Source organism: Podarcis tiliguerta (genome assembly GCF_965153285.1).
Source record: "Podarcis tiliguerta genome assembly, chromosome: 4".
Lineage (NCBI taxonomy): Eukaryota > Metazoa > Chordata > Lepidosauria > Squamata > Lacertidae > Podarcis > Podarcis tiliguerta.
The window spans coordinates 41,258,142-41,280,410 of NC_139537.1; the positions used below are offsets into that span (position 1 = coordinate 41,258,142).

Genomic DNA, 22,269 nt, shown 5'->3' on the forward strand with positions numbered 1-22,269 from the left:
AGTGAAAATTCCTTTTATTCAGTGTTATTTTTTACCTCTCTCTTGCCCAAACGTATAGTTGGTTCTATGGCAAAACAATACAGATGGCAGAATGCTAATCTTTCCCTGCAGAGGCAGATACAGCAATGTCATTGGCATTAGCACACCAGAAGCCTGTAACATTATGTAGAACTCTTGAGTGACAAGCATATCATAAACCAAGAGGGAGCCCCACTGCAAAAGGCAGCTGCAATGTACTCCACTTATCAAACAATATGCTGGGAAATTGGCTGTGACCTATCTGTACTGTACATTGACAAGTGTTGTGAACCTATCTTCTGCAAGGTATCTGCATAGGTGGAAAATGTGTAGTATTCTGAAAGGAAAGTGATCCCTGGGAAGCAGAAGGAATGACTTATTGAGTTAATGTTCTGTAAGATGACAACACCCTGGGAACAGAGCTGTAGTCTACAATATCTTATAAGTGACTAAATTAAATGTGAGCATTACTACAACACAGGTGGGAATGGCAAAGGAACAAAAAGCCATTTTCACATATTTAGCTCATTATAGCACATGTATCAGCGATGTAACTCCTGTGGCATAAGTCATATAACCTGTTAAAATGAATTAACAAGTACGGTCTGTGGTCAACAGCAGTGTGGGCTCAGTCTTTCCATTCTAAGCACCATTGTTACTACTTTCTTACAGCACATTATCTTTTTTTCTGCTTATAAGAAATGATGCAAGGAAATGAAATGAAAAGGTGGAGATTTTAACATAAGGTCATGACAAAATACTGCATTTTATGTTATCATTTTATGATGTAAAGCAATCCCTACAGAATATCCATGAAGGAGGAAGTGACGGTGTTGTCTTCTAGAAGTTAAAGAGCAGAGCAGTTCAAACCATAGGAAGCCACTGTAAATTATGCTGGATAAACTATGTTGGTGTAATTTACCCTTATTCCACATTCTGTTCAGGAGCAGGGCTATGGTTGGCTGAGCTGGCCAGAGCCTGGCAGAGGGAAAACAAGCCTTTAAAACAGAATTTAGCTTACACAACCCTTTTTGCCAGCATACCTTTTACTGGGTTGCTAGGTCAAGTGACTTAGCTGAAAGAGGTTTGGAATAAGGGCAAAATTTATTTATTAATCTCATCCTCCCTAGTCCCATCAGTACTATGAGGATAGAGGTTCTAAGAAAGAAGAGTTGATGAACAAACAAAAAATCCCCATGATGTGATCTATGTCTTTCCAGCGTACAATCTGTAACATGTCCCATGGTATAAGATTGGCAAACTATTGATTCTGGATGGGGATGTATGCCTTCTGAAGGTGCAGGTGCTTGGAAGTACTCCTAGATACATCTTTGTCACTTGAGGCTCAAGTCTCTTCTGTGGCTAGGGGTATCTTTTACCAGCTTTGCTTGGTATACCAGCTACAGCTGTTGCTGGACAGGGATAGCCTGACCACCATACTCCATGCATTGGTAACCTTATAGCTGGATTACTGAAACATGCTCTGTGTGCCCTTGGGCCTGGTTTGTGCCAGGTGGTGCAGAATGCAGTGGACAGACTGCTGGTGTGGGTAGATGGCAATAGCATGTGACACCACAGTTGAAACACCAGCTTTGGCTGCCCATCTACTACTTAGCTAGATTCAAGGCCTAAAAATTTTAGGACTAATTGAGGATTTGACTAAACAGTTATATCCCAGCTCAATCACTGAGATATAATAATCATAATAATCATAATAATTTATTATTTATACCCTGCCCATCTGGCTGGGCTTCCCCAGCACTCAGGGCGGCTCCCCCCCCCCCAAAAAAAAAAAAATTAAAATACTGCAATACATCAAACATTATCTACAAGCATGTCATCAGTTGTCCCTTGAATTGGCAAAGCTCACTTGATAGGAACACAGGATAGAACCTTTGGTGTCATTGACACACTCCTGGGAAATGGTCTGCTAATAGAGAATCAGAAAACTTTTCTGCACCACCAGGCTTATGCTGGCAAATAAGATTAGATCTTTTCCCTAATGAATAGTTGGCGTTCATATATATTTGATTGTTTTTTGTCTCTGTGTATATAAACCACTTTGATTCTTTATGATATAGTGATAGATAAATGTATTTTAAATAAATAATGTCATTTGGCCATTATTATATTACCATGCCATCCACTACTGGTCAATGAAAATCTAATCTGAATTAATATCCAATATGTGATTCCCAAGTGGGCAATATTCAAAGTGAAAATGGAAGGGAAGCCAGAGTGAAAGTCAGGTGGATAGAAAACAATGCATACCAAGAGATGGCATATCCATCCCTACACTGAAAGAGAAATTTCTGATGGTCTCTAATGTGTAGGGGCTGGACATATTAGGAATGAGATGGGCATTATTTAGCCATCTTTGCATGAAGAGATGCTGTTGGCCTCAAGAAAATAGTGCCACAGTGATATATCTGGTTTCCTATGATTTGAGATTCTGCCCTCTTTTAGATCATTTTTACTACAGAAAGGCTCTAGTAAAAGGTAAAATTTTGGTTCAGGAGCCAAATTCTCTCTGCCCTGGTTGAGTGGACTAGACATCATTTAGCTCAATATCAACATTGTGGCACTTTCTGATGGCTGATACTTTGTGAGTGATAAACTATTCTGTCTGACCAGATTACAGGGATGTAATAGCAGAGAAGGAGGAAAGTTTTTACTTATCCAAATTATCTCATCAGTATCTAGAAATGTGAAACACAAGACTAAAGTAAACAAACATACCAGACTGTTAATTATATATCCATTTATCTGGAAGTAAGCCCTGTTGAACTAACTTGTATAGAACTGCACTGTCAGGGTTCCCAGCATGAAGTGACCAGCCATTTTAAAGAATTAGACAGTAGTAAAAATAGAATTGAGTGTCCTGTCTAAGTTATCTTAATGAGCTAGCAGCTAGATGTTTTCAAATGAGCCTACATTTGTATCAAGGCAGTGGGAGGCCCAAGAGAAAGAGTTCATTGAAGATTGCTATTCTTCCTTCTAAAGTGATTGTTTTCTTGTGTCTGCAAGACTCCCCTGAATTTTTTTGCAGCTAAGTAGACATTGATAGAGTAGAATTTTCTGAATTGTTCTCATGTTTGTTAGCGTGCTAATTCAGAGCCCAGCATGATTGTTGCTCATTTGAAAAAAGCTCAACTGAGTATTGTTTCTGCTATAAGAGGGAGCCAGTAGCTTTGAGCTTTGCTTTCTTGCCTTAAAAATGAGCTCTCTTACCACTGCGCTAGGCCAGGGTATTTCTTACCATACTTTCTAATTCAAAATGCTGGCCAGGTTTCTGGATGTCATATTTAGTTGCTTGTTCAAAGTACTAACTGACTTACTACTCCCACGGTGCCAGGCTATTGCAAATCCTTCCACATCTTTGCAACAGGCTTAAGCATGCAATGCCTGAAACAGTAAAGGCATAACTTGCCCCCCTTCCCTCTGATCTGTTATTATATTCAGAACACTTATCTGCAGCTGGGAATATGTGATTTTTTTCACCCAACAGCTAGAATCAGGGAAATTACTTGCATCCCCACCCTTGTATGAACTATGGTGTGAAAGCTAATGTTCAGTTCAACCTGGTTTATTAACTAAGAATGGCAAGAATTGCTTGGAACGTCCCCCAGCTATGATGCAGGATAATGCGTATTTTCTGTATGCATATTATGGCCATGGGAATTCAGATACATTTTAATTCTGACAAAATTAATATTTCTCTATCCATTACTATCTTCTGATTTTGATTTAGAAATATTGCATGGCACGAAATGTTACAGGGGTGGGGAGAATGAGGGAATTTTCTTGAGCAGTAGCCATAGTCTTTTTTCCTCTTTATAAATATGCTAGTATTTGTTGTATTATACATTACTCAGTGTTGGTGGATATTAAATAAAGATTAATGGTTTAGCTGATTACTTCTGCAATGTTGCTTGGAGAAGCTTCGCAGCCAACTAATGCCATACAATTTTGACACTCACAGATTCTAATGGAATATTTTAAGGAAAGAGCTAGATTGAGACATTATTGCAAAAGAGGTGTTAAAAATTATAGCAGCAATGTAACATGATCACTTGTGTTTCTGGCAGCAGACACAAAGAGAAAGAAATTGCAAAGCAGAGAGAAAATCAAGATTGCATTAAAAACACTTTATATGGTTGTTGTTTCTCAGAAGAAATGTTAACAGTGTAACCATTTTAAACTGTAGTTTGTAAAAATGTTGAGTATTCAACATATTTTGTCTTGCAACATGTGTCTCAATCACTCATTCATATCCTTCAATAGGTTAATATATTGGGAATGTAATGTATATAATAAGATCTGTCCATGATGCCTGTTAAAATATCAGCACTCTTCTAACAGGCAATGCATTATTATACATATATATTATTATATACCCAATTATCTAATCCTGATATTGTAGTTTTGAACTCTCATTCAGGAATGCTAACAATTTGATAAGCTCTCAAGGAAGATACATCAACAACAGAGCGATGATAAATCTCATCCAACCTTTCTTCTGAAGCCTTTGTATACTCGTGGCATCTTCTTTCCATGTTAGTTTTCCAGGTGTATGCTTTAACAAATAAGCACAAAAAGTACAGCAGTGAGGTCTGCTTTCTGAAAATGCTAACTGTGAAATGGCCTTTATGTGCAAGAAGACACACAATAAGCTTTGTGTGGCAAATGGGCCTTTCTGTGATGATGTCCAGACTATGGAACTCCCTGATTCCAGCGGTTCATTTGACCATCTTGACCTTCATTTAATGAAGACATTTTTAATGTTAGGGGGTTTTCTTTATTTTTGGTCTACCATGCTGAGGTGTTTTAATGCAATTCTAATGAACTGATCAAGAATTTTTTGTCTGCTAAATTTGCTGCTGCATGAATGCTCTTTTGCTTTTCCTATTTTATTGCTTTTATGAATTTCTTTTGTAGTTTTTTTAATGAAGAATCCTCACAGACACTGACTCACCTTACTAAGTGCCCAGACAGCAGACAATGTGATCAAGTGTGCACTGGGAACAGAAAACAGTCAGAGAACAGGCAAGAGGTAGTAGTAGGTATTGCTTTGTGATTTTTCAGTGTGTAGAAAGTGTGATAAAGTAGCAGCCATTTTCCTTATCATTTCCCATGCCCATTTTTCTTTCTTTTCTTTCTTTTGTCTTTCTCCCTTTTCTCCCTCCTTCCCTTTCCTGCTTACTTCAAGTCTTTCTCCTTTCCTTCCTTCAGTTTTTTCTCCACCCCCTAGGCAGCTAGAGTGAGATTACAGAGTACGAAGGGATACATGTGTATGTGCAAGAGGTGTGGATCGGATTTGAACTCTTAGCCTCACCACTTTGCCCTTTGTGAAAGGGTTTTTGTGAATTGCTTTGATACCATGCATGGGCTCTACTTCTTGGGCAAGTTAATGGACTCTGAGCGTCACCATTCTGCTTTGGGTGAAATTGACTTCTAAAGCTTGCTGTAGTGGCAGAGTTAATGACTAGTCATTTTTATGCCTGGTGCAGGTTCCAAACTTTTGTGGCTTGTCTGTACTTGAGAAAACTACTGAATATCTGCTCAGTAATTCTATTGCATTCTGTAAGTATGTTTTGTACTTTTACTAGGCAGGAGGATGGCAACAAAAAAAAGGGAGCTGGTTCCCCCTACTTTGACAGTTGGGTTCCCCCAACTTTGACAGTTGCCCTATCCTGCACTCCACCAACCCCAGTGGCCACCAGCTAATTCTAATGGGAAGATATGTGATTTAATCTGCCAGGAAGAAGTGATTGTTCCACCCAGCCAGAGCAAAGAAGCAGCTACATAGGCCAAGGACATAAAAGTGTTGTGGTGGTGGAGGAAATACAGACACATATATGGCGTGAAGGAGAGACCCAACATATTTCTATCCAATCTGTGTACTTGGCATTTGTGAATGTTGGCTATCAGGTACATGCATTATTTTCATCACTGTATGTCTCTGTGTTTGGAATTACTATGGGAAAATAGTGTTGCAAACCCTAGGCTGGTGTGGGAAAGATGACACGGATACATAAATTGGCTCGTCTCACCAGCAAAGGACTCATAGAATCATAGAATCATAGAGTTGGAAGAGACCACAAGGGCCATCGAGTCCAACCCCCTGCCAAGCAGAAGGTGGTTAACTCATCTTCATCAGAGAATTTTTAGCAAAGGCTAGAAGGTCACCCTTCAGAGGTAGTGCAGTAGCAGGTCTCTTCCTCTGCAGGAATGAACTAGATGAACTTTAAGATGCCTTCTGTCTCAATGATTTTATGAATTGGGTTACCCACTCATAGCAGCATGAGAAATACTTAGCATTTGCTTAGAAAATTCATTTGATTACTCTTTGATTATCTACCAGGAATGGAACAGTAACAGTTTTGCAAATCAAATCCACTTCTTTGCATGTTTAATTAACAATTGTTTCTTATAAATGAAATATGCAATTCTGAACAATACCTTTCACCTCTTTGTCATTCTTGAACCATCTGATATCTGCAGCTGGCTTGCTACCAGAAGTTTTGCATGTAAGCTCCATCCTGTCACCTTCCATAACCGGTGAAATAAATCCACTAATTTGAGGAACCTCTGGAACACCTAGCAAAAAGCATAAAGATGATTTATAATGTTGATACCATATGAGTTGTTTTAAATGCTTTTAACAGTGCAGAGAGGTAAAATGGCATTACTGATTAGTGCAAATTCTACTGGTACAGACATTTGTTTCAGCAATACCAAGTTTAGTGACACTAATCTATAATCTATCATTTTTAAAATTCAAGGCACTACATATCCAACATAAGAGTTGCATAAATTTCTCCCCAACTAAACAAGTATTCTGAATCTTAGAACAATTTTCCAGACTTCCTTTTTCAGTTTCAAACCAATGGATTCCTGATTTTAAGCATATCATGTTGAGAAGTAAAAGCCAAGAACTCCAGAGTCATCCGCAACTAGACCTAACAGTCAGGGGTCCCTTTACCCTTTATCTATAGTATGAACTAAGCTAATATCTGAAAGCTTTACAGTATGATTTGAGCTAGCAATACAGAAAGAAAAGAGGCTATACAAAAGTTATACTTACTCCAGTCTAATTAGTTAATAAGAAGTTAAAATTCACTGATATCCTTTCTGTAGATCATAGTGTGGTTTTGATCAAACCATACAATCATAATTTATATCCTCTATAAATTATGATTTCATGGACTACACAGAAACAGTGAATTTCCATGCAGACCGTGAAATTGGACTCAGTGTGCAGCTGGAGCTCAGAGACATGTGCACTGTGGAAAGACAGCCAAGCAATTGAAGCAAATCTGGATGCACCAACAGGTTCAGAAGCCTGTGTATCTGTAAGGTGATGAGGTGTGGGCCTCAGGGCAGGCAAGAGCATGTCAAGCTGAGCCCAGCACTTTCCATTTTCATTGCTTTGTCAGTAACTAGAGGCTTTCTATTAACTATTTGCCCGTGTGGCTAGTCTCTGCATTCTGTGCTATTGTCCTAACTCCACATTTCTTGCTTTTTCACCTCTATCCTCACTCCACTAGAAATTATTGCAAATAATTCCTATGTTCTCCCCAAAAGCACAATAATTTTATTAGGGGGTACTGAGATGGGGAAGAGGAGAAAACAGGGATAGAACATGAAGAAGCAGACATAGCAGTAGATGGTTTACCATTGATCAATAGTAACTATGTATTTTAGAAGGCTGGTTTGTTTATTCGCTATGCATTTGGGTGCCTCTTAATATATTGTCACCAAATTTTGCATGATGGTTCCTGAAATCAAGGAGCAGGGATTTTTCTATGGTTAGCTGTGGTTGAATGTCATTTTGAATCAAGATGGTGGACTGAACCTGTGCGAGCCATACTGATTTTAATGAGTGATTTCAAAATTGAACTGATTGCTTGTCTTTCTTAGAAGTCCCAAGCAATGCTGGGCAAGAGGCTGCTAGCGACTTATAATCAGGGATAGACCAATCTATTTCTGGTCTGTCTAACTCTTGTAGATGTTTCATCTCCTTTCTCCATTAATATGCATTTTTAGAAAAATCCACACAAAAATAGACACCTATATTCTGATTTGCAGTTTAGTCCTAGAGATGTGGATCAAGTCAGCTTGTACAAAAATTGTCAGAAACCGAATTCCTCCAGCATCCCTGTTCATAATGCGGTGCCATCAGTTGTGATAGAAATGAAAGATGGATGGGAGCCTTGAGTGAAGCAAAAATGGAAAAATGGTCCCAGAGATTTTGAAATAAGGAGACAATGAAGTAATACAGATAACTAACAAAGAAAATAATAGAGTAGAAGGAAATGGCAAGGTGGAGAGATTTAGAGTACACAAGGCAGTACTGATCTATACTTTTCTTCCAGAGGTGCTAAAGAATTCTTAGTTATCTTCTCCAAATAAGTGGATATTTTGATACACTCCCCCCAAAAGGTGCAGATAAATTTTCATAGATATCCAATTGTTAGTATTGCTCATCTATCTCTACTGAAAGGAACAACCAGTTATTTTCCTGTTGGAGAATTCCTACTGAAAGGAACAACCAGTTATTTTCCTGTTGGAGAATTCCTCATACATCCCCCAAACTGTCTCAGCTAGATATTCTGTTAGACCATTGATCATCAGTTATTTGTTCAAACCCCAGACATGTCTTACTATTGTGAATTATGCTTTTCAGCTCCCCAGGTAAGCATTCTGAACCATACCATGCTATTGCACACCAGTTCCTTATTCCAAGTATAGAGCAGACTAGGTATTATGCAGTGTATGGAAATTAATGCTAGACTCTTAAATTCAATGGTTCTTCAACTAAAGGAGAGATTCTGCTAGTCGTTGTGCTGAGTTATTTCCTTCTAGCAGATCCTACTACAGTGTTGCAAGCCTATTGTTTGTTAAAAATAGCTAAGGCAGAAGATGAATGATGACAGATCAATGGCATCAGGAGACAGACAGGGATGTAAAGGAGTTTATGTGGTAAACATAGAAGAGTAGAAAAGGCATGTGACGTGATAAGCAAAAATAGGTTACAGCAAAAAGGAGGACAGTCTTGGTGAGAAATAGAAAAACAAAAACAAGATGCACTGATAATGACAGGGGAGACCACAGAGCAGCAGAGGGTAAGGTAAGGTAAGTTATAAGGCACAAGAAGTCACACAGTGCACGCTGGGCAGAGAGGCCAGACCTTGGTGCCAAATAACACCTTCACTATCACTTGGCCCTCTGTGTCTAAAATTAACCCAGACTGCAGATGCCTCTTTCAGAAGCAACACACAGTCCAGTGCAGCCTTTCACCACAGAGAAAAATACAAGCATGAAACACATCCCACCAAATGTCCACGTAAATGGAAGGGGAAATTTAAAAACAAATGTAAAAATGCTGAGGTTATACAGTGGTACCTCGGGTTACATACACTTCGGGTTACATACACTTCAGGTTACAGACTCCGCTAACCCAGAAATAGTGCTTCAGGTTAAGAACTTTGCTTCAGGATGAGAACAGAAATTGTGCTCCAGCGGCGCGGCAGCAGCAGGAGGCCCCATTAGCTAAAGTGGTGCTTCAGGTTAAGAACCGTTTCAGGTTAAGAACGGACCTCTGGAACGAATTAAGTACTTAACCCGAGGTACCACTGTAATCCTAAAAATGCTTACTAGGAAGTTGGCTTCACTGAACAGAATGGGAATTATTTCTGTGCAAATATATCAATAGTATTGCTTCACAAATTATCTAAGAAGGGTTAGAATGAGGAATACATCCTTCCATTGCCTTTTTTTGTCCATTTTTTTCACACACAGTGATAAGGGCAACACTATTTTAAGAATGATGTTTATGTAATTCATTGACTATCACTGGACAGAAGTCAGATATAATTTACAATGCACCTCACTTTGTCATTCAGCTTTTTTAAAACAACAACAACAAAACTTCTATCTAAATTCATAGGTAGCTGATTATGCCTGAGCAGTAGTCAACACATGAAAGAAACAGCAGAGTTTTTTCAATGCATTAATTCTCTCCAAGATGTGTGATATGTTATCCTTAATAATACCCCTAACATTAAAATCTAATAATTCAAAAGACTGAAAAGGGAACTGATATATACAGAAATTTCCTATCTTATTAAAAAGATGGCATGAACGAATTACAGGAAAAGGGACTTTTTAAACTGATTTGATAATTGCCCTTACATTACGAAAAAAGGGAGAGAAAAACTACAGCTTGACAAATGCCTTTTTAACGTTGCTTTCCCTAGAACCAAAAAGATAGTGGGGGTATATTACACACTGAGTTTAAACGGCCACCTGTTTATTATTATTATTATTATCTTAAGATATGCTTCTTTAGATTGAAAACTGACCTGTGTTTGTCTTTATCCTGGAATACTCTGTCCTGAGTTGGTTCCCCCTCCCCTTTAACGTCAAACAGGTAAAATAGTCTCAGTGGAACTAGCAGAGGCACATATTTCATATCCTAGGCACAAAAGCAATTCCCTGGCTGGATTAAGTTTAATATTACTGGCACACAGAACATTTTACATCAGCCTTATTAAATTCAACTCTCACCTTACTATATACAAAGATTCAAAAGCAGAGAAAAAACTGAAAAAGGGACGAGTAAGAAAAGGTAAGAAGAACATGTCAAACTCAGGGGGCAACTCCTAGATCCAGAGACTCCCATGCACAACAGCAACCTATATATAAAGTGCTATATGCAAAGTTCTTCCCCTGTCCCTGAGCAGATGGTCAGCACTGGCAACTCTGACAGTGCTAGTATATTGGAGGTGGGGAGGTACCTGCAATTATCATCCTCATTCTCCATAGATGCCATCAGTCCAATGGTATACATGCAGTGAAGGATTAACACACACACAGCTTGCTTTCAAGCACATAGTGTTGCATCTGGAAGGTAGTTCATTGACAGACATCTTATATCATAGGCAGAATTGCCTTGCTGGATTAGCGTGCCAATTTTTTATAACACATTATTATTATTATTATTATTATTATTATTATTATTATTAGCAGCAGCAGCAGCATATAGAGAGGTGTGTGTGTGTGGACACAAACATTCATAAATTCTTATGAATCTTGATGCCTCAACTATTTTCTGGGTCACTTCCCAAGTCTTTTGCTTTATAGCTTTTCTTTAAAAAAGGTGGAATATTTAGAAGTTAAAGAAGCTGGCCATCCCTGTGGAAATGTGCACTTCCGTTAAAGTAGAAAGGGAGCAAGGAATAAAACAGATGGTCTTAGTGCCTTTTCATTAGACAAGTTGACTTCTTCCCCTGTCCACTATATAGTATTGTAGTGAGAAAAGGAGCACATATAACAAATAAACAAACAAACAAACTCCTTGGTCCTTGGACTGTACAGTGTACTGTGGTTTCTGTATCAACCCAGGTTACAAGATACTGCAACAAAACTGCAGTTCTACAGATTCTGAAAGGCGGTGAAAGATGAATGCATGAGTCACTTGCATTTCTTTTCATGCTTCTGAGCAATGTGCATTAACATAGGACACACCCTTATACCACGTCAGACTATTTGTCCATTTAGCCTAACATGGTATACTCTTGACTTTCAGCAATTATTGAGAATCTTTCATTTCATCATCGAATCATGCTGTATCTTCATATTACCTGATCCTTTTAACTAAAGGCATTAGGGACTGAACTTAGAATCTTTGCATGCAGAGCTTGTGTTCATTTATTAGGCTATGGTCCCTACCTATCTTCCAAATGAAAAGATAAATGGGTTTCTAATGCTATTCCATTTGTTATCCAACAATGTTAGTGCAGATGTTTTGGAGTACAGCTTCCACCAGCCCCAGAAAGCATGGCCAATTATGAGGAATGATGGGAGTTTACAGCATCAGGAGCAGACCACATTGGCTACACTAGTTTAGGAGATTCACTAATTTGCCATTTGCACACTGCCCAGAAGCATACAGTAGTCAAAATATAATTTTCACTACAGATAATCTCAGTATAAAGCAATAATAGCCACTGTGTCTACTCAATATACAAGGCTGGTTCAGACATAACACGAAAATATAGTTTAGCATTACGAGAATGAGCCTAGCCTATTTCTAAGCTAGTGTACTTTTCCACCTAGTGCAGCTGCAAAGAAGAGTTTGGGAGCCACATCACTTGAACTTGGACAAAGTAAGTATGATCAGTACAAGCAAGTTAACTCAAGGCATAGTTTATCAAGTTGGCTTGTTCTCACTAAATTTAGTTAAAATAAACCACAGTTTTTGATTCAGATGACTTGCTGTGGTTAGCTTCCAAACTCCTTCTTACAACCATGTCTGAAAGTGGGTAAATGTGTGCTTGAGGGGAGACCAGGCTCATTTTTGTAGCAATATACCATGGTTCAGCACAGCATCTGAATGCAGCCATATTCTGCAGAATCCTCTAAAGTTCATAAGAAGCTACATAAGTTATCTTGTCAACGGTTTTCTCTTTGGTATTCTCAACCTGTTATGCTTACCCAAAACGGTGAGGAAAGCCTTGGAAGTCTTGACAGGCATAGTAAATAAAGAACAGGTGTATTGCCCTTCATCTGACAGTGACACATCAGTGACTCTGATGGTTAGTTCATGCCACGAAGCTCGAAGCAGCTCAATCCTATTGTCCCTCAAAGCTGTAAAGCAAAAATAAAACATATATTCAAAATATTTCATAAATGAACATTGTAATACCATCTTCAATGTAGCAGGTTTAATGTGAAGTTGTAGAAATATGTTAGGTATAGAGTTTTTTAAAAAGTAATTTCACACCATTTATATCACAGAGTTTTACAAATGCTCAGTTTGGCAAATATTGGACAAGACAAATGAAATATTGCTTTAAAATCAAAATACAAAACAAGAAGAAATCAAAAGCTACAATTTTGCAAAATAGTCTTCTTTGAAGGTAACCTGAATGGATTGTTACCGCAGAACAAATCACCACATACTTTGCATTGAGTGATACACAACAGCAACGGCTGGTGTTCATCTCATTTGTATTGTCTAGAATTTTTATGTGTCTGGGAGAGTCAGTTCAGTTTAAAAACACACAACCCAAACCTATAGTTTAGATAGTTTTGCACTTTGGGTCCACTATATTCAATTGTTTCCCCCGAAAGCAGATCATGAGACTGTATGCTCGGCTCAAGCATTGGTACAAGATAACATCATATATCTTGAAACAATATTGCTTTTCCTTATTTATTAGTGTGTATATGTGTCACTTGTCGATCTACTTGTTAATCACACAGAATGGTTAACTGATAGAAACGAATTGCTAGAGAATAGTTTTTTGAGCCCTTGAAACCACTCTTTAGTGTTTTTAGGCCTCAGGAATTGGGTGGTGGTGGTGATGGTAGGGATACACTTTTCCAGGATCCAGAGGTCATTAGGAGTCCCCGCCACATTTATATGCTCACTACCATAAGAAAAAATTCAGCCTAAATTATAAACCCATGCTTGAAGATTATTAAAATATATTTCCTCATGTCTATGAGTACTAGACGTTACATGCCATTAGGAACATAGTTATAGATTGGACTGCACATTTCTTTGAATTTTCTGAACCACATTCAAGGAGAAGATAAGTGTGGCAGATGGGTAGGAGCAGGAAGCTAGAACAAGCAGAGATATCTGAATGTGCACTGAGGTACAGGGTTATTTCCCACTGACATATTGAATAGTTGGAGGATGGTTCTTCTTGAAAGTGTAGACTGAGTTGCTTTTAATGAGTCAGTGTGGTGTAGTGGTTCAGAGCAGTGGACTCGTAATCTGGTGAACTGGGTTCGATTCCCCACTCTTCCACATGCAGCTGTTGGGTGACCTTGGGCTAGTCACACTTCTCTGAAGTCTCTCAGTCTCACTCACCTCACAGTGTTTGCTGTGGGGGAGGAAGGGAAAGGAGATTGTTAGCCACTTTGAGACTCCTTAGGGTAGTGATAAAGTGGGATATCAAATCCAAACTCCTCCTCCTCCTCCTCCTCCTCCTCCTCCTCCTCCTCCTCCTCTTCTTGTATACAGTGGTGCCCCGCAAGACGAATGCCTCGCAAGACGGAAAACCCGCTAGACGAAAGGGTTTTCCATTTTGGAGGTGCTTCGCAAAACGAATTTGCTATGGGCTTGCTTCGCAAGACGAAAATGTCTTGCGATTCCTGGGGTTCCCCCCCGCTCCTCACCCCCTTTTTCTAAGGCACTAAGATGCTAATAGCCTTTTAGCAGCTAATCCGCTAATCCCTTAAGCCTTTAATTTAAGCTAATAGCCGCTAAACCGCTAATAGCGCTAATCCGCTAATCCGCTAATGGGCTTGCTTCGCAAGACGAAAAAACCGCTAGACGAAGAGACTCACGGAACGGATTCTTTTCGTCTTGCGAGGCACCACTGTATTGTGTTTTAAATTGTTGTGACCCAGCCTTGTGACTCAGGTGTGATGAGGGGCAGGATATAAATATTAAAGAAACACACACATACACACAATAAATACTTGCGTAGGTTTCTTTGATTCAGACAATTTCACCAATGCATGGATATTGAGGGTAGTACCAGGGGAAGTCACATGTCCTTGGGAGTATGGGGTAGGGAATCGTGTGCTTCCCCCTTTCACACAAGTAATATGTGAAGGGGAGTACAGTCAGGGAGCAAAATGTGAGCTGGCTAGTAGATTGTATGTGCAAATCTTCAGGGAATTTGCTTGCCGCCTGGTAGGAGTGTCTGCTGTTTACACCCAAGCATGATCTACTTTGAAAATAAGGCAAATGTTAGAATCATGTTTTCAGTCTTCAGGGCTCTCACTGAAATGAACTGAAGTTTAATGAGCTCTATCCTTAGATGTTTTTTTCACTTAGGGAAGTGGGGAGTGTACTACTGTATCTGGGTTGTCTATACATGAAGTGTACACCATCTTACGTGAATCAATAATATCAAGCAGCTCCTGGTCAACCTCCAGTGGTAGGAGCTTCACATTTTCATACTTGCAACACACCTGTATAAATGGTGGTGCTTCTGAGATTTCCCTACACCTGTCAACTGTAGTGCCACAAAACCTGCCAGGGCTGCAGTCCCACCCTCAGAATGCAGTTGTTGGCCATCTACCATTGTCAAAGGGGGACTGCTGCCGCATGTGTTCTCCCAGGGTAGCAGGGCATTGCCCACCTCACAGTAAGTTCTGCCTTGCTTATAAACCACTGGGAACCTGATGCACACATTACTCCTACACACTAAATATTGTTTTAATAAAATGCACAAATCACTTCCTCAGGCAGAATTCCCCATGCAAATACAGATTACTGGAAGAAGACAAGTCATCAGAAAAATGAGATGGAACAGGGAAGAGGGTTTTTTATAGAAAATCTCTTAAAAATATCGAATTCAAAATGATACATTTCTGTTTTGGTAAGGAAAGAAATTAAGAGGAAATAAGAGAAAATATTAAATGAATATTTGGAAGTACTAGAGTTGCAGAACTGCACAAAATGTTAATAAATTCTCCACTCTGGAGATGTTGTAAGTAGTATTTCCCCAGCTATATACAAAGCCTTGCAATCTTTCCTTCCATTCTATTGGGGAGGGGAGGCAACTGAATCAATCTCTCAGACAGTTCTACTAATAAAATTGCAGCCAAGATACATAGCATGAGAGAGCATATAGAAAATAAATTATTTTAGTGCTCTCAACACATTTTGGATTCACACAGTTCAATTTATTCATGTGATCAATCTTGATCATTTCCACTTCTGTGCTGAGATAGACAATTTCATGAATGAATCGGGTAATCAAAGACATAAGCACCCACCCCCCTAATATGAAACAGTGCTAAATAGAGCAATATAGAAAGGGAATTGTTGTTGATTAGCCCCGAAGGAATAAGTTTAGCAGCTGTAGAAGCCACATAAAAAAGTGACTGCAACAATGACCATGCAGCTGACAAGCTTTTACTACCTCAGGCTGTTAGCATTTCTCTGTTATCAACAATGAAAAGAAGCAAGCTAATATGAATGGACATAATATATAATGAGATTCTTAAAAGTGAGGTCTGCTACAAAAACAAAAACAACTTCTGACACACTAGTTCTAATTTATTATTTGCTGTTATTACAGTAGTTGTGCCTCCTAATTGGGATGCCCAGATATCATAAAACAAAAATAAATGCTAATTTTGCAGGTACTTAAGTCTCTTTCACTTCATTTTACTTAAGCTTGTTGCTAGCTGATTGCAGGGTTACACCCATCATTTCTATCCAATGAAGAAAGCTGCATCATCTTGGTTTCCCTCCTCTGCAGACATTCCAGGTTGTCAACATCCTTCTTAAACTGTGGTGCCCAGAACTGGACACAGTATTCCAGGTATGGTCTGACTGAGGCAGCATAGAGTGGTACTAGAAAAGGTTGTGGTGTGTGCTTGCATGTGTATGTGTAGTGCCCATGACAGTTTTTGCAGTTTGGTGTAGCTGCTGCTTCTAAAATGTTTTCCACAAAGACTGTTGCTATATTAATAAATGTATTTATGACCACTAATATAAAGAAGACAAATAGTTCCTGGTGAATATTTCCAGTTTATGGGGGGAAATTGATTCCTGGAGTATCAACAACATACAATCCATAATAGATGTGAGGATCCATTTTTTGGGGGGAAATTAAGGAAAACAATCTTTAAAGATAAACAGCAGCCTAAACCAGACCTGACAGACTTGACTGATGACATAATACCCTCTTCCTCTTGTGGTGGTGACACAAAAATGCCAAAGGACACAAAACTGTCAGTCTTCTTGTTTATTTTCTATCTTAGACTAATAAAAGGATGTGTGTGATTGACAGAAGACAGAGATGGGCATGGACCCAGGCATCCAGTGTGCACTTTTGTTTGAAAAATGTATTGATGTTTTGAGGGTTGTGATATTTATTATTGCCTTTTTCTACCCCAGCTTTGCTTTCCCTTTAACAACAATTTTTCAGATGCTATCTTAGTGATTATTAAATCCTCATTGTTAATAATAACTGGTGCTACTTTATTAACAATTTGGACAACTGTGTGGTGCTAGAACTATATGGCAAATTAAAATATTGAAATAAGGAACTCTTTAAGCTTCCTCAAACTATAAATTACCTTTTGATCAAAAGGTAAGTAATTATCTTGGCAAACAAAGTTTTGCAGTATCAGCACCTCACCAAAAGAAGGTAGGAAGAAAGAAAAAAGGGCAATGTTTATTTTTGTTCTAGAAAAAATAGTGGAATATAATTCAATATTTAGGGGTTCTTAACAATGCAGTGAAAAATATAATTGTTCTACAAAATATAATTGTTCTACAAAATGCAATCCTATGCACATTTACCTGGGAATAAGCTCTACTAAACCAAAATAGTCTTACTTCCAAGAAAAAAATGCACAGGATTGCTCTACAAAGCAACACTAAGTACCATGACAAATTACTGTGCAAGCTGTTTTGTAAAATAATAGTTTATACTGTAAAGCATTACACATTTTGACTGTGAAGCTGGGATGGCAAAACCCGGAGAATAAGACTATGTATTGTGGAAAAGCACACATTAATTTATTTTAGTCTATGAATCTTCAGCATGATCTTGTGATTTAGAATACAGTTGGGCTAGTTATGATTAGGATTGGCAGCCAGCCAGACTTGCTATCTTTGCTGCTGGTGATTGGGCTACCATTGGGCATGCATTTGCACTAAGGTCACATGAAGATGTTAGTTAAGTGCTAACTGATAGCTACAAGGGTCATAGGACTTCTGTTTCTTATTTCAGCAGGAATTGCAGATGATCTTGAAAGTCAATATAAGGTTTGAGTAATATGCCACAAAAATGTGTCTTGTGTGTATCAGCATGGATAGCTCAGTGATTTAAATGATTTTTGTTCTTCCTTAAATCTTGGGTGGTTACTCTGGGTATGTTGATACTCCCCTCTTTCTGAGTGACTCCATTTTTGGAAAATCATATTGGCACAGGGGCACTATTAGTGAGGGGGGGAGTACATTGTCAAATCCGATTTAACTTTGACTTGTGATGTCATCACATTTACTAATGCCCACCCTGAAGACCTGTGAATTCACCCTGTAACAGCAATCATATTGAACATATAATTTAAAAGGCACAGATGCCAAGATGTCCAAATTACCAAAATCATATGCCTATTTTGTGTATGCACACTCTCAACTACCTCCAGGCAAAGTCCATTTAATGGATAGTTGCATGAGTGTAGGTCGGTGGAAACAAGCGAGAGACATAGATTACAAGTTCCATTTGAAATATGAATCCTGGGAAACTGCTTATCCTCACTAAGGCAAATTCCCAGTCTGTGTAATGAGAATATTTACTTTGTGCCTAGGGGTATCACAGGATTTAATTGACTAATGCTTGCTTGCAAAGGTCACAGTAAGTGCTGAATCTGTGAAAGAAGTAGAAATACAACTAAAAAATATGAAGCGCTTAGGGACACAAGGCTTCGGGAAGATGCAGAAGTAACCAAATGTAAGTGGTGTTCATTCTGAACACTGAATTGTACTGATTAGTATGCCACATTCAGCTATGTTTGTTGCATGAACTTGCACTTTGTTCAGGTGTTAAAATTTATAAAAAGTTGCCCATGTGTCTAAGCTGGATGTTCCCCCACCTTGCTTTTAGCATTTCATGGCACATGTAACATGCACGTTTCACAAGTGCACTCGATTTTCACCTAGTGTGTCTTGGAAATCTGATCAAAAGGATGTGCCTGTGTCCATACACATACGCCTCTTCAACAACAGATATTTCTTACTTCTGTCATATGAAAGCTAATGCAATGATTTTCTATTATTTTTCTGTTAAGAGGATGAACAATAGCATTTGATGAACTGCCACATCCCTGATCTCCCCCTGCTCTTAATTCTATCATGTTCACCCACATCGCAACTAGTTTGGCCCTGTGCTTCTGCTGCAGCCCAGGCTTGGCCAGAGAGGCTCTGGGATTGCACAGTTCCTTTGCTCAGAATCTTGGAGTTTGGGATTTTGATTATTTTTTTTGTGCACTGTCTTCTAGTGTTCAGCACTATATGAAGTTTTGAATGGATCCTCTAAAGAACACCCAAAATGTAGGTGTGTTTTTATTTTTTTACATTTCTATTGTCTCCCAAGACAACTACTGCAGAGTGTGCTTTTGGGGGGTGAAGTCAAACAATTGCAGAGTCTGCTGTAGCTGTATAGATTGATATGGGAGATATGTGTTCTGTTGCTGCTGGGGCAGATGAAGGCGTCCAATTGTGCTGCCGCAGATACACCATGCTGTTTCTTCTTTCTGTGCTCATCCCAATGGTCATTCTTGGCCACTGCTGTGGGAGAGCACATCTTTGTATGAGACTCTGTCCTGCCACGCGATGCCCAAAATCTTCCTGACGCACTGCATGTGGAAGGCATTGCCCCTGGCTGTAATTTGCCCATGACTCACTTCCATGAAGCAGCATGCTCAACACACAAGCTTGGCAGACCTTAATCTTGATATTGGTTGTTAGTATCACATTCTCCCATACCCTTTTGGATACATGAACCATTGCCAAAGCTGTCTTGCCCATACGTCTGTCCAGTTCAGCACTGATGGACAGGTTGCTGGTTATGGTGTAACCCAGGTAATAAAACAAATATGGAATGGAATATGTTAGCTTGACTCTAGTATAAAGGAAGTTATGAGGTGAGGACAAAGTTATTCACATCACTACCACCATCTTAGGCAGATGATACTAGTAAGGGGTAAATAACCAAAAATGGCATGCCCTCAACAACAGAGAAGCATAAACAAAGTAGGTCTATGCTGTAGATGAGAAAAGAAAAATAGGATGCAGGGGAAATGTAAGCTGGGGCCACGGGTTCAAATCCTAAATCCTTGAATTGTGTATATGGGTGTGTGTGTGTGTGTACACATGAACACAAGAGTGGTGTGGCCAATGTATTTTCGTACGATGAAAACACAGCAATGAATCAATCCATTTATAGTTTAAGAATGTAAATGTAAATATATTTATGCTCCTCTGCTTTTAGGGTGCTTTTCTGCTTCTTCTTGTATCAGGGTCACCAGAGACCCTCTTTTGTTGCATCTGAAGAGAAGAATCAGAGCAGTTATCCATCCCATGTGAGTTCTGGGTCACAGATACTACCTAAGCAGTTGGGGATAAACCCATAGAGAACTGACAAACATGAATAGTTGCATTTTTAATTTAAAAAAAGAAAAGAAAAACAGCAGTTGCATAGCTTTAAGTATCCTATAAGTAAGCCTCTATAGATGCAGGGGTTTATACTGCAATTATGTAGAAGTAAGACTACAAATAATACAGGAAATATAGAGTTGCTAGTAGCAACTATCATTATTTTAAATTTTGCACCAGTTTTCTGTGTTAGTTGCCTTTTATTTGCCTCCTCATGAATTCTGATATGTCACGTTTATGTAATAATTTTCTTGTAATGTACAGGCACAGCATCATCAACTTGACAAATTAGCAATTCCGTTTTCTGACTATGTTTTAATAGCATTAAGATATTTAATAGTGGAGCACTGCATTGCTGTTAGTGCATCATTTCAGTGGCTGAAATTATTTGTTCCTTGGCAACGTGACACAGTAAACAAGTTGAACTAAGCTTCAGTAACGTACACCCTACCATGTCTTATTGCTTAAGTAATATACAAAAGCTGTCTAGCCAGTGAACACAACAGCAGGTTAAAAAAAATAACATTCAACTCACATATTTCAGATAATAACACAGTATTTTATTATAATTTCAGGTGCAAGAGCCTGCCAACATTTCAGCCATCTGGCCTTTCTGAGGGCACTATACAAGTAAAATATGTGAATGAAAGATGTGACCTGAATACATTTACTTTTTTATTTGCTGTACTCAGCTTTCACTAAGCTAAAAGCTCTTTCCTAGAGGGTATTTTATATATATAAAAATATAATATCAGTGCCTTTTATTTAGTTAAACTACAGCTTTCTAAATATGGATGTATACCAATGTAGAATCTAAGATTATTTTAAACATAGCCTCACACTGTAGGAATGGGATCTCTCTCTATCCATCCTTTTCTATCTCTAATCAAAATTAATTTAGATCAGTAGCTTTCAACCAGTGTACCGTGGCACCCTGGGGTGCTTTGAATGATGGTCAGGGGTATGGCAGGCAACACTGGCCTCTGTCCCTCTTTCCTTCCTTTCCTCCTCTGATGCCCTTTCCTGTCTCTGCTGCCGCCGCCACAGCTGCCTCCAAAGGTACGATGCTGGCCTCCAAAGGTAAGATGCTGGCCTCACTTTCACCTTTGGCCAGTCTAACAGACTAAGGCTGGGGGCATCATTGAAAGTTTCTATTTTTAGATCATTGAAAGTTTCCATGTGTATCTATTCTTTATAAGTGCAACAGCTGCAAATGCCTTCTAGAGAATCTTCCCATTTGTTTATTCCCTCTCTGATGTATATAAATTTAGCCAATTCTATTGGCTCTGAAATTTCCCTTAAGTTAACAAACCATTCCTTTAGGAAGGCACAGAGCACTATGCCCTTTTTGCCACCAATACGCAGGAAGCTATCTTACACCAAGTGACTAGTCTTTCAACAACAATTTGAGTATAATTCGGATGTAATGTTAAGCAAAAACATGGGTTAGGATGTAATGTTAAGCAAAAAAAGCTGGGTTTTTTTGGTCAGGGGAGAAGCAAAGTTCTTGCCATTTCAGCAGAATGTACCAACACTGCATGTTCACATTTAAACCATAGTTTAATTTAACTATGGTTTAAATAGTGAACTGAAGGCCACAGAATCTTCTTCCACAAAAGGAATCTATACCCAGCTTTTCCATTGTTTTAAAAGTCCTAACAAAATAGCATTCAAAGTAAAGCATGAATGATATAGTATGGACTTTACCTGGTGCCTAATGAAGTCACAGTGATCTTTAGTAAAACAGTTCCATAGTTTCCGAACCACCATAGAAAAGACTGTGTTTAATCACTGTTACACTTTGTTTCCCAGATGTACAATATAGGCTTATGAGACAAATATGAGCAATTATTAACATAGATGTGTTCCTACATTCCTATACACCCATAAAGGGAAATTGTAATATACACAAACACCACTGATTAACTTAGAACTGGGGAATTATGGAGTAAAACACCCAATATCTAGTTTATATTTGCACATTAAATTTAACTTTTGGAGAACTGGTTTCATATAAGAGCTGAACAAAACCCCATCTTGATGTG

General features: G+C 38.7%; 1 protein-coding gene across 5 annotated transcripts in view; it reads right to left on the reverse strand.

Annotated features, from left to right (window-relative positions):
- CADM2 (cell adhesion molecule 2) overlaps window positions 1–22,269 on the reverse strand; it is a 359,857-nt gene that overhangs the window by 97,737 nt on the left and 239,851 nt on the right. For all 5 annotated transcript variants that reach the window (XM_083439260.1, XM_083439263.1, XM_083439262.1 and 2 more), the window contains 2 exons: window positions 12,520–12,672; window positions 6,481–6,618 (listed from right to left, as the gene is read on the reverse strand). In XM_083439260.1, coding sequence (XP_083295386.1) covers window positions 6,481–6,618; window positions 12,520–12,672 — 291 coding nt within the window. The remainder of the gene's footprint in view (window positions 1–6,480; window positions 6,619–12,519; window positions 12,673–22,269) is intronic.